This window comes from Epinephelus lanceolatus, chromosome 3 (genome assembly GCF_041903045.1).
Source record: "Epinephelus lanceolatus isolate andai-2023 chromosome 3, ASM4190304v1, whole genome shotgun sequence".
In the NCBI taxonomy this organism is placed as follows: Eukaryota; Metazoa; Chordata; class Actinopteri; order Perciformes; family Serranidae; genus Epinephelus; species Epinephelus lanceolatus.
This window is the reverse complement of record NC_135736.1, coordinates 11,416,071-11,429,593: the sequence shown is the minus strand read 5'-3', so window position 1 is coordinate 11,429,593 and position 13,523 is coordinate 11,416,071. Positions and strand designations below refer to the sequence as shown.

General features: G+C 39.9%; 1 protein-coding gene across 1 annotated transcript; it reads right to left on the bottom strand.

Annotated features, from left to right (window-relative positions):
* Window positions 1-772: 772 nt before the first annotated feature.
* On the bottom strand, window positions 773-10,611 carry atg4da (autophagy related 4D, cysteine peptidase a). The gene is made up of 11 exons (XM_033623588.2): window positions 10,235-10,611; window positions 8,916-9,182; window positions 8,658-8,741; window positions 8,143-8,316; window positions 7,289-7,640; window positions 7,119-7,183; window positions 6,808-6,959; window positions 6,431-6,509; window positions 4,495-4,571; window positions 4,151-4,270; window positions 773-2,177 (listed from the first exon to the last, which is right to left on the bottom strand). Exons 2-11 carry the CDS (start codon window positions 9,130-9,132, stop codon window positions 1,998-2,000), a joined length of 1,500 nt encoding a protein of 499 aa, XP_033479479.1. The 5' UTR covers window positions 9,133-9,182; window positions 10,235-10,611; the 3' UTR covers window positions 773-1,997.
* Window positions 10,612-13,523: the final 2,912 nt, after the last annotated feature.

Here is a 13,523-nt window from a genome sequence, read left to right as displayed (position 1 = left end):
TGCAAAGTGTCACTAAAATTAAAACATATTGACCAGGAAAAGATTCAAAATGAGACGCAAAGGAACTGCAAAAAGGGGCAAAACAACCACAAGGAGACACAAAATCACCAAAAAAAAAAAGATATTAAATTAGCAAAGAGACACAAGGCAACAACAGATGGCATGAGGACTACAAAGAGATGCAAAATATCGACACAAAATGAGGCTAAACAACTATAACATGTGCCTGTCTTGCTCCCATGTAGGAGGCTTTAGCATATCTGTGCTCAGGGGCCTACTAGCCCTGTCTGCACACAATCACTTTTTTTAAGAAATGAGAAAGTTAACTGCAGTCAAGATTTGTTTTTATATAAAAGTTTGTTTTTACCATTTAGGTATCTTAGGATTGCGGCAAAATCTAATGGGGTTCAAAGCTGCAAACATAAAATATAAGCCTTTTCCACACAGGATGACTTTGACAGAATAAAGATAACGTGTACATGTATTCATTTATAAGGTCTTTCTGTCTTCACACCCTTTGTTGAGTTCAAAGTAACAAGGTCACAAGACAGGTTAGCTTCAAAAGTTGAATGGTGGAAGAGTGACTGGGAATGACCTGTAAAACAAACTGATGTTAAATACACTCCTCTGAGGGAATTACATTACGAAGACGAGCACTGCGTTTTGTCTGAGCATCAACAGTCAATGCTTCTTCTGCGGAGATCAGGTGAGAACAAAACAGAGTGTATTTCTTCAAATCTGCTAATTTACAGAATATGAGATACAAGTAAAATGTGATTCCAGTGTTTGAGGTTTAATCAGGACAACAAACCAAATAACAGTAGTAGTGCAACTTGCAGTAGCCTTCATGTAGAAAGGGGACAAATCAAACACAAATGACATTGCAACAAAAGTTTGACGGCAAAAACTCCATTCAGCTTACGCTGGTCTTTCTGACTGTAAAACTTTGCCAAGTAAAACCCAGAACCTGACCTTAAGTGAAAAGAGCTGTTCTGGGTTTTACTGTGCAAATGTATCCAGATAGCTTTATAATCCTGCTCCATGGGACAAGCAACAGTTTACCAGGTAAAGATACACATCCATCTCCAACTGAGGGGATCATTTCTCTTCACTCCCAACCTGGGAGCCTGAGTAACTCTTCAGGAGCACCGTGAGAGCAGATTTCTGGGAGTGCTTTATATTCTTGATGACCAATCATGAAGTGCTATGTGGCGAGATCAAGGACCTTGTCATCTGTGTGATATTCAGGCCAGACTGCAACACTAGAATGAATTTACATCTGTTCAAGATGCTCTTGGAAGAATTTGAAACCTCTGTGAAACTCAATGTGACAGACTCCTAAATACATCAATACACTTATATGAGACAAATAAACTACACTAACCCCACACTCACTCAGAAGCAAACACACGTTCATAAACTTGATAAATAAATCTTAAGAATGAAACATAAAAAGATGTTCAGCAGATGGTATATCACACAAGTCAAGAACAATATCAGGCACCTCGGCACCTGACCAGTGAGCTAATCAAATATCATGTAGACCACACATCTGTCAGCACGTCCAGTTCAGACCAGGACAAAAACACAGTAGTTGAGTGTATCTGAAGTCCTTTAAAGAGCTTGATTATACTCATACATGCTCGACTCTGAGGCTTTATTAGGTGTCTGATAAAGTGAGTCAAGAATGCTTCAAGTACTTGAAACCTTACTAACCCTGATCCATTTTGAAGTCATGCCTTTGCACAGTTAAATAATGCTCCAGCCGGTACCCATTAATGCCTGTTAGCTTATAATACCCATCCACACAAAAGGTGATGACAGAAGCCACATAGTTTTTATTTCTGTTGACCTGTGAAGACGATAAAGCGCAAAAGCGTCATGTCCACCTTGCAGCTGCAGCGTCAACAGAACCAAGTCCTTCCCTTTGAAAGGAAATGAGGTGTCCTATTCTGCCCCCTAAAGGTGAGAGTTGAGAGAGCATCTTCCGCTGTGCCTTACAGGAAGACAAACTCATCACTGTTTCTTCTGTTATTACTCCTGCCCAGTTTGCCCGGGGGCAGAATGTGGGCTGCAGGTCCACTGTGATTGCTGCTGTGACCCTCAAGTCCATAATCCTGACCCTGGCCCTCTACGAAGGTAAAGATGGGGTATTTCTCCTTCGATGACGATAGGGCCTGAGAGGATGACAAAATCATGTCAAGAAAATGTCCCAGAATGCCACAAAGTATTTTACAAGTAGACTGACTAAACAAAAAAATGTCATGTCAAGAGATTACATAAATATCTATCAAATCAAGTGCTTTTACATTGTTTGTGAACAAAAAATAAACTTGAGCTGAAACCAGTTATTATTTTCATTATTGATGAATCTATCACTTTCACAATTAGTTGATGTCTTCAGTTTGCTCATTTTTGACCCAAACTACAAAAAATAAAGAAATTCATATATATAAAACAAAGAAAATCTGCAAATATAACTTCTTAAAAATTAGGTTCCTTTTTTTCCCCAAGTCTGCCAAGTCAAAACAAGAGTCAGGTGCCTGTTGTTATGTCTCCAAGGTTGCATAATGTCATTGTGTTTGTATATTTGTGTATCATGTGCTTTAAATTTTTCTGTGGGTGCTTGTAGATCGCTCTGATCCCCCTCTCAGGTAAATCTGCTGTGGCAGCTTCCTGTGGAGTTGTCTTGTATTTAGGTGCCCCCTATGCTTCACTTCAGAGTTCAATCTGACTGAACTTTGACACACTAAACTGTGAGGCTCCCCATTGTTCAGCCAGTTTGAAAGAGGCTGTGGGGCTGACTTCTGACTCAGGAAACATTGTTTTGTTTGTCGTCTTGTTTTAGAACAGCATGTTCAAATACTTCACGCAGAAGAGAAAGAACACTCACTGGCTGCAGTGTGTGTGAAAGACAGTGTGTAACCTTTATAGTTTACAACTCTGTAGACTGCTGTTGTTAGCCCGCTAGCTATGCTATAGCTCCTGCAGGTTGTGTTTACAACCCTACCCACACTATTTCCTGTCTTACCCGCTTTTCGCCACACCATGTGAGTTATGTTACCAGGGAAATTTTGGGCTGCAATAGTCACAAAAATATGTCCTTAATTGTTTCCTCATCAGTTATCCTTGACCTCAGTGGAAAAGGTCATGAGATGAAGGACATACTGCATGTGAAGGAGAATTTCTAAAAACTACAGACACAACTGTGGTGTTATGAGAATCCAACGGCACTTACACTTGTATGTTACACCTATGTGACGGTGGATATTATTGACCAGGGTCTGTCATTGTGAAACTATAATGTTTTGCAAATAAACTACTGAAAGAGCATCTTAGATACTTTGTCCTGTAATACAAGGACAACCTGGTCAAAGATATTACTTCATTACCAAGGTTGGAACTCAAATTACAAAAGGAATATAGGCTACCAGTCATAAAAGTGAAACGAAAAGGTTGTCACATTGAGAACAGCTGCTCACGCTTACCCTCCTGTCCACTCATATTTATCAACATGAATTCAAATTGGAAAGATTGTATGAAAATATCTGTTGAATTTATGCAAAATAGGCATATTGTTTGTCTTCACAATTGGTGTGTCGTTTTAAACGCTGCTACTGCAAATGTAGGACAGCATTATCTCCTTTTCTTTGGTAAAGGATGGTCCAGTGTATGCTGTGCTTAAGGAGATAGCATCTACCCTTAGCATTTAGGGAAATAACCAGCTTCTATTATGGCTGCCACATAGATACTTCCAGGTTATTTTAATCACATAGGAGCCTTTCTAAGACTATTTGACCACAGCCTATGTCCTGCCTGCTTTTGGCCATATCACGTGAGTAAACTTCACCAAGCACATTGTGGTCTGAATCCAGCTTAATGGGCTGTAGGTGAGCCACTCAGATTGAATGAATGTACAGGTGAGTTCAGCAAACTTCCAGCTTGATGACATATTTAAAGGCCATCTTCCCCAAGCTCCTCCGGCTCTCCTTTCTCCATTCCCAGCCAGCATGCTGTGGTCTACATCTTTGTATTGTACTGTATTGTAAATAGTATCATGCAAGTATCCACAGCAGACCTGGGATCTGTAGCGGTGTTCTCTTCATTTCATAAATGCTATTAAATTTAGAGTAAGGACATAAAAACTCACCATACTGACAGCAGAACATAGAGACTCAAAGTCCTTCTTGTTCTTGGCATAAAAGCCAATGGTGCAGCTGGGATCCATGCGGTTGAAGGGCATCTTCTTGGGAGAGCTACAGTGGAACGACTAGAGAGTGACAGAAGGCGACAGAGGTCATACAATAAAGGTCAATGAGAGTTCATGACAGTGCATGTTATCTAATACCCTGTACAGTCAAAACACTATCAAGTATGAAAATCACATGGTTCAAGTCCAATATGACCTCATAAAAAGAGATAAGCCAGACACACAGGAGTGAGAGAGATAGTGACAACAATACCAGGAGAGATGGAGACAAAAAAGCGACTGACCTCCAGTGAAAAGTCGACTTGTGCGACATCCACCACAGGCTGGCAGTAGTGAGGGTCCAGATACAGTAGCTGCTCGTCTAACAGAGAGGAAGGGGAAGTGATGAGGAGAAATTATAACACTGTACTAAAATATAAAATCACCACCTGCAAAGTTGACCAGAAACAGATGAATGGCTCCATCATTTACTGGCTGTTTCCCTAATCTTAGATCTTATTCCCACTGACCCAATCTGCAAATGCCATATTTGAGTGTAATAATCCACAGTTTCCTTTAGCAATTGTTAAATGCTGGCACCAAAAAATCTACCACTGTATTAATATGTCTTTCTGCAAAGACACTCGGGTTCCAAAATGACTTTCACTTCTTCTACTGTGTGTTTTGTTGATGATTTTCAGAATCATCCTTCCACTAAGAGGAAATCAATAATCAGCAGGAAGTATATTTTTGGAAAGTGATGGGTGACAGAGTCAAAGCCTATCACAAGCAGCGGTCTAGTTTTAATCTCTTTTTGACTTTAATTACACAGCTTTGAAAAAGACAACTTTTGACAATTCCTATAATTAAATGATAATCGGCTTTTATATTTTTAACAAGCCTGTGTCCACAATAAGCAAACATTTGAGGGAGACTGACCTGCATCAAGCACTTAGCACTATTATTACTATACTGTACTGACAGAACTGTTGAGGCAGAATATAAAATTAAGAAAAAAATTAGTGGATGAGCTAAAAGCAAAGTTTCATCAGCTCCCAGTTGTTTTTGAATATCATGAAACTTTAAGTGTGTTATTACTTATACCATGCAGTGTTTAATCATTATTTTAAGTTAGTCATTTTAACTCATAGTTAGGGAAGTTTAACCAGCTCACACAGTATCACATCCCCAATTCAAAGACTTTTGCCGTGGGAAAAATGCACCTCTAGAAACAGTGGTAGAGAGCGCTCATGAATATCAAAGTACAGAGCAGAAAGAATTTAAATATTACAAAAATAGACTCTATATAAACAAGGCTACAGTTATTTGTGGACTATTCAGCCCTGCGGCGACACACTCACTGTGCACACTGCACAGTTTTTATTTTACCAACCATTGACAGATGACTCAACCATGAAACAAACAGGAGTGACAAGATTAAAGGGAGGCAGCAGCAGCAGCAGTGCAGCATGTTCAGCACAAGTATATCACATCTTTATATTACAATGAGCACAGCTTCTTTCTGAGGCAGATAATACCAAAAATGTTGGCTTCTCTATAGTACTGGCTCTTGCATGATGTATCCAGAGACCAGCAGGTCCTTGTGTTTATGAAGAATTTAAAAACTTTTGTGGCATTTATCAAAAGTTGTGTATTTCCTGTTTGTTCTTAAGTAAGCTCAAAAGCCAAATTGCATTCTGTGCTATGGAATATAAAGAATAAGCTACTTACTTTGTAAAAACACAGAAGAAAAATGTTCTACAATTATTTATGTTTAATATTTTTGTAATTACTGTAAAAAAATTGAATTTTATATGTTTCAACTTTTTAAGTTGATAAGTTGTATCCTAAATTACCATAAAAAACAAAATGCACACACACGCACACCTGCTTCCAACTCTATCATGCATCAACATTTCAGTGGGTTTGTGGTTGGATCTAGGTGCTTCAGGAGATCACTGGTAAGTGTTATTAAATGTTATGATATGCTAATTGCAAACTGCCTGGCACGCCACCAAATTTAAGATCAAATGCAAGTCTTCAACATACTCAGATGGGTGAGAACAGACTTGTTTGTCAGCACAAGTTTCATGAATCCCATGCAGGATTTCCTGATTTTCCTCTTATTGCTTTGTGCAAGAACAAATAAAAGAGAAAAATAAGGGGACACTGATGCATGAGGCCCATTGTACTTAAATCCCTAACTTCCTTTAATTCTTCACAAAAATACAAAGCTCTCACCTTGGAAGCCAACGAAGTAAAGTGAATGCTTCGGTTTGCCTCCGATGATTCCAATACAACAATCCAGCTTGAGGATGTTCTGGAGATGAACACAGATGTTTAAATGAGTAAAGAGATATGGGAGAGAACTTAACTTCAGTAGAGGAGGAGGATATATACGCACATCACCGGTAGGTGCAAGGCTGTCAACAAGCATCAAAGAAAAGGAAAAAAGCCTGCACACTGCTCCAAGTCACAACGTCGATCAAAACGTTGTGACTTGGAGCAGTGTGCAGGCTTTTTTCCTTTTCTTCAGAGAACAACACAAATTTTTTTATGAAGTTGGGTGAGCACAGAGGGGTCAATGGATGGGTGATGTGGAGGCAGAATATTCAGACCTTGACACATTCGATGTAGGACGGGTTGAGGGCCTCTCCTCCCAGCCGTACAGGCACCAGTATGATGACAGACTTCCAGGCTTGGCTGGACGGATCAGGGGGAGCCTGGCTTAGAGATATGTCACACAAATGCACCACATCTTCTTTGTATACTGCAGTGCATAGAAACATGACAAGAAAAAAAGACTTCTTTAGATATTTCTGAAAGAATACATTTTGGAGCAAAGCAATAAACATACTGATACATCTGAACTAGGCTCTCACAAAGAATAATTATTAAATTCAACAGATTTCTAGTCTGGTAATCTCACCTGTACAATCCTGAGCCACATACACAGCCAGGTTGTGGAGCACAGAGGTTTTGGCTACTGCTTTCCTGAAAAAACAAACAAACAAACAACCATTATCAAATAAATTCTTAAGTTTGTAACTCATTGAAGAAAATAGTAAATCCTGCTTGTAACTCTTACAGCGCCCTTACCGTAGTATGTGTGCCACTATAGAGGGGCCATACCAGTCACCAGCCTTCTTCCCTGAACTTTTGCCAATTTCCACCAGCTGGTGAAGCCCAAAAGGTGCTGGGGGCTGATCCCCAAACCAGGTGACCAGCTTGTGGTGGATGGGCTCTGCCTGCCTGTCCCTAACAGACTCAGGCCTCTTCCTCTGGCTGCATCTGGGTGCCTGATCACTCGTCAGGGACTTTTCAGGGGTGTTGGATCCTCGTGGAGAGCCAAAGGAGGGAATGGGGACCCCACCAGCTCGCACTGGAGAACGCGGTCTGAACACCTCAAAGTCCACATCGGTTAGCTGCTGAGCATCTGGCCAAGCCCAATCTGCAAAATACACAAAGGCTTAAACTAAGCAATTAAGTACAGACAAGCTTAAGATCTGGGCAAAGTTTTTTTCTGGAATTTCTTCAGTCTTTAGCTTTAAACAATCGGAGAGTAGACATCTTTTGAATGCCGTAACAATAAGCATGGACACAATAAGAAAAATGTTCTAAAAAGAAAGACTGAAATGGAGCAGAAGAGAAAACAACGGTGTCATGAGACAAAAACTCTCTGCAATGAAAAGAAACCAAAATAAATCAGGAGAAGTAAAGCTTAGGAAATATGAACAGTCCTTTCAGTTTAAAAGAGCACTTCCTTTCGTCAGAGAGAAGGTTATGCGTGTCACACTACTGACGGATAAATGGATCCGTTTCACTGAAAAAACAAGATCAGCCAGCTTTTTCAAAAGATCCTGTTTGGCTCACATATAGTGCTCCTTTGAGGAACCTTTACCTGTATTTTTTGTGGGTGAAGGTAAAACTGTGTAACTGTGAGAGAGACAAACCTCTGGGCATCAAATGGACCAGAAGCCCCTGTGCCAGCAGCATCTGTCCACTGCGCAGCATACAGCCCCAGCCACAGTCTGTGGTCCAGGTGGAGCCCTCCAGCTGAGGGAACTCCCTCCTGTAGGTCAGCCAAATCCTGGACACAAAAGCCAGACGAAACCGCTCCACCTCATCTATGAAGAGGTGAAGGGGTGGAAGACGAGACAGAGGAAAAAGGAAGAGAACTCTTACACCGTGTTGATTCAAACTGTTTATGAATTGTATCTCATGTTTATCTGACATGAGACAGATCAGTTCACTTTTATTTTTTGTCTACTGCTTTGTGTTCGCTGATGTAAACTCAGCAACCTTTCAAAGGAAAAGGGTTTACTCCACCGTGGTTAACCAAAACACACATCACTACACCACCTGGAGTCTATTTCTAGAAAAGAAACACAGCCTCTAACAGGGACTTTTGATAAGAAAGGGATCAACCTTGAGATTCTTAAGATATGTTTGTGTGTTTAGAGCTTACCTTCACTGTTGAGCAGATAGGAGTGTCCCAGGACGGTGACCGGTGAGATCTTGTTGAAGGAGGTTTTAGACTTTACAGTCCAACCTACAGAAAGAGGAAGAGGGAAAATGAATGTTGGCAAAGTAGCAGATGGAGAAGGCTAATAGAGGCTTTGAAAAAAGTTAGTCATATTGTTTTGCAGCATGCTGACCATAAAATACAAGACATAGAACAAGACAGAAACACCAGCACACTCCTCCTCCAAGATTAAGTACAAACCATATTTGACATTGTTCCATGCTGACATCAGTTTGGCTTTCAGTTTGTCCATCTCATCAGGCTCTCCGGTTGCCTCTCTGCTGGGATCTGGAGTCTGAGGCAGCCTGAGACCAAAGCTGCCCTGCCGCTCCAGGGGCTGCTGCCTCCGGCTGTCCACCAGCTCATCCTGCATGACTCCCCCTACGTACTGTACCGCGCTGGGGGAAACGGAGTTCATGCCTCTGAGTCTCAGAGCTGCACTCTGGTGCTCCTCATTGCAACACAGAACTGATAATGGAGAAACAGGCATGTGTACACATTATTCACACCAAACATTTTTTACACTCTGCCTGAAACTCTTTAACTTACACTTAATATTTACTCAAGTAAATGTTTGTTTAACCTAATGTCTAATGTTGGCCACTGTATAGAACATATACTGCATGTCTGTCCTGGAAGAAAGATCCTCCTCTGTATATCGTCCTGTGGTTTCTTTTCTCTTTTCTTCCTGTTAAAGGTTTTGTGGTTTTATATAGATTGTAAACCTCTCTGAGGCAGATTAATCCCCTGCAAAGTAATCAATAATGAAATAACTGCAACTTACACCCTTAGTTCAAAGAACCAGAAAAGGCTAGTAAGTAGACTGTAAGTCAAGAGGTTTTAGACAAACTACATTTCCAAAGGTATACATTTCATACTTTAAGCCCACATGGTTTCATTGTACTGTTAAGGAAAACAGCACTAAACAAGTCTGCAGGCAAAGTAATCACTTCCTGAAAAATATAAATAAATACAACGCTGTCACTGTCAACTTAAGTCATCTGTCTTCAACTACTGTTTTCACAACGCATAGCACACAAAGGAAATTACCAGTGACTTTTCCACCCTGACCTGAAACTGATGAGTAGTAGTTTCAACAGGGAACAGGAGCACGGTGTGTAGTCACTGATTACACTGATGGGCATTTTTGTGTCATGTGATTTGCATTTGACAACCGGCATGTCGGGCTTTTTAAGCAACTGTGAAAGTCATCTGATTACGGTGGTTGTCATCATTCCTCATTGCAGATCAGCAGTTACACCTAAAGCAATTACTCGCCGCAGACAGACGTCAATCTGTCACGACTCTGGTAATGAGTGTAAGCGAGTCAACATATTTTATGACCAACAAGCTCACAGTAACTTCAGTGTATTTGTTAGGTCCCTATATAATAAACAATACATTTTTCTGCCAACTTAACATCAAAGCCTAGTAATCGAGTGATTGCCATAGCGTTACACCGCCTTTTAAATTAGCTTTTACACCTACAATCAAAGATTCCCTTGCTAGTAACTACGTACCTGTGGTAAAAGCCGGTTAAGCTGGTCGATACATTGCAGTGTTTTGACCCATTTCAGCGATTTCCTCTGTCTTCATCCACAGCTGCTTTCCTCACGAATAAATTTAATGTACCAGCTTGCTAAAGCTAGCTAGCGTTAGCATTTTTAGACGCTAGCCCCCGGCGTTAGCTTCCTGATGTTCAAACCAGACTGACCAAAGATATTAATGTCTGTTCAACAAAACAGAGCTGACGTCAGTATGGTACGGGTTCCTCCATTCAATAAACAAGCTAATTTGTAGACTCTCCGGTGAAGATAATCCAACACATAGCGGGGTTTGCTCCCCTGACCACCCACCGCTTTAGCGTCTCCCTTTGACAGCGGAGGACATTCACTTCCTGTTGTCCTTTCCTGATACAACGCCATTGGTTGAAGTAATCACTGTGAGAACGCTGATTGGATAATGGTCGAGTAATAGACGTTAACAGTGCGGTATTGGCTAATATTAACTTTATGTTATGTAATATGGAACCTAGGCTACAAATCATACAATAGTAAATGAATGGTATGCATTTGCATCGATATATTTATGATTATATGAGTGGCTGGTGCTTTAATGAATGTTGCATATGAATGAATATATATATTTTCATCCACACCGGTTTAAAATGACCTCATTAGGGCTGTTTCCCACGTGACGTGTTATAGCAGGAAAAAACACTCGTGAAAAATGCTCTAATTGTTCTTTCATGTTTTACCTTCCTTGCTGGATCCGGGAAGGAAGTAAGCCATCACATGAGCCAGAACAGACAATGCCAGGATAAACCTAAATGCAGGGCCGTAACCATGGAGTCATGGCTGCCATGGGGACCCAATATTTATGATTATGATTGCATTTCCTACAGATCATCTTAAGACAGGGGTGTGTGGTTGCCTGTTGTAGAATACCTTTTAAGAAAAAAAAAATACATATATATATGTAGTGATGGGGGGGGATTTTAGCATATTTGAAGAATGGATGTGTCCATACTTCAAATTTGCTATGCCTCGCCTAAATTGGATAGTCACAGCAGCTATGACATGCACTGTGTTTTTCAAATCATGATTACCTACATGTATAATGTAGCATAAAAAGTGTTTATCGTGATAACATAATAAAAGGCTTGCTGCAGCATTTTTATTATGGATTACAGTCACACAAGAGTAAGAGGTGGCAAGTTTTGGAACAAATCTCAGAATTTTATTCCACATACTGCACTTCAGGTGTCTGCATTTGAATCACATCTATCACAAACAAAAATGCCCCATGGTACAAATAAATACACTTTAAGTGAACAGAGAAATGTGGAATGTTTTTATACTCTGACTTTTGTGTTCATTTGTAGAATCCATATTTGTATACAGTATATTTTCTTTTTTTCTTCAAAGTAACTTACAAACAATAACAGCAACTGAAGTTTTTTTTTAAATAAAGTGCATTTATACTACTCTCTCTGTCAATCACAAAAAGAAAAAGGAATTTTTCAAACATGTAACACTAGTATAGACACAATTGATTGGAAAAAGGCCTGTGGGCATAACAGCTGTATAAGATCACAATACAGTTAGTTTTCTTAAACAGGTGATCTGAGCTGACCAGATGACTCATTTGTTACATCAAGATATAAAAGACCTCCATCCTATCAGTAGAATATATAAGACAGTATATTATATTAAAAATGTTAATCCCAATTCCAGAAGGTATAATTAACAGTCACGTGAAGAACACAACAACAGAAAAGGAATAAAATTCATGATTCAAGTGTTCATTTGATAATTACTGCAAATATTTTGTCATTAGAAACATAAATGCATATTCAGTAACCCTATGGCTAATAACATCCATTCTGCAGTATTTTAGTGGTCTTGGCTTCAGTACAGAAATTCTAACTCAAGCAGATTATTAACGAACATTTTATGGGAACATGTTTGACAGTGGGTGTTTTGAACCACTGGAGGGCAGTAGAGTACAATGCCAAATTAAAAAAAAAAAACTGGTTGGTCAAGTACTGCATAGGACTTCCTAATGGGTGAGTGGAAAATCCTTGGAACACCCTCATACGTTGTTAGATTTGAGGATAGATTGCGAACAGCATCCTTTTGAATAGATTAAAATCAACCAATATTGCATTAAAGAGGAATTAAGAAATGTTTTTCATATTAATGACTGGTTATGTAAAAACAATCTGCCAATACCACAAAAATAAATTTCAGTCTTTGAACTTATGCCTCTGCGTGAAGTTGTTGCTGTCGCTTGAATCAGTTTACACTTGTAGAGCTGAGAAGAGTCATTTTAATCAAATCACTGTTAGTAAGTGACGCATCAAATCAAAGATGGATTAAATCGTTTAACCCCTACTTTCTTATGTAAATCAGTAAGTAGCAATATAGCGACAGCAGTCCTCACACACAGCTGTAAATGATTTGCATAAGATTATGTACACTAACGAGAATGAACTACTAATGAGATGAATATGACCGGTGGGAGAAGAGCACAACTTGTTTTTCCTGTGAACTTTTTATCCTTCTCAGCACTCTTGCTGAGATTATAGGTTCAAACACCTTTATCAGTACATTACATAGCAAAATGTGAGCTTTACATGAATCAATCTCGACTACCTAGCTTGTAGTACCTAACAACCTAACACAGTCATTCTGATTATATTGTAGATAACCTTGTTTTTACAGCAACAGGTTCATTGAGATATATTGTACCATGCCCATATCCACAAACCCTACTTTCGCTAAAGAGCCCTTTGACAAACACATTATGCTACATCCATGACTGCCTGCTTTTCCTGTTTTGGCTCAAAACAACACATGGGTTCACTGTTTAACTTTTTCTTTATATTATATCCACATAAGTTATCATCACTATGCCTGTGTGATGTGTTAATAAAGTAGTAGAGTCTTCAGCAAAGCCTGTAACTGTTCCTGGATGCTAACTGTTGCCTGTTTATTTCCAGTTTGGTTGCTGTCGTGACCCTTGCTGAGTCAAGCGTGTTGAGTGTAATTACCCCTTGAAAAGACACACATTTTCACACACTCGCACACTTCTTAACTCACTCACTCGCAAACACACTCGCATCCCAATTCATGGACCACGGGGGTTTGGATTTAAATGCATGGAAATCAGCTGCTGACACTGCTGCCTCCTGTGGCAATGTGAGTGTGTGTACATGTGTTTGTGTGTATCGGCTGCAGTCAGAGGCAGAGGGAGAAAAGGGCTGTGGTGGCCCTCCTGCGAAGGGGAGATAAGCGCTGAGCCTGA

Coding starts and splice junctions, on each gene's coding strand:
- atg4da (XM_033623588.2), bottom strand. CDS start 9,132: ATGAACTCCGTTTCCCCCAGCGCGGTACAGTACGTAGGGGGAGTCATG. Junction 8,742..8,915: donor ATGGAACAATGTCAAATATG/GTTTGTACTTAA, acceptor CTCTTTCTGTAG/GTTGGACTGTAAAGTCTAAA. Junction 2,178..4,150: donor TATGTTCTGCTGTCAGTATG/GTGAGTTTTTAT, acceptor TCATCCTCTCAG/GCCCTATCGTCATCGAAGGA.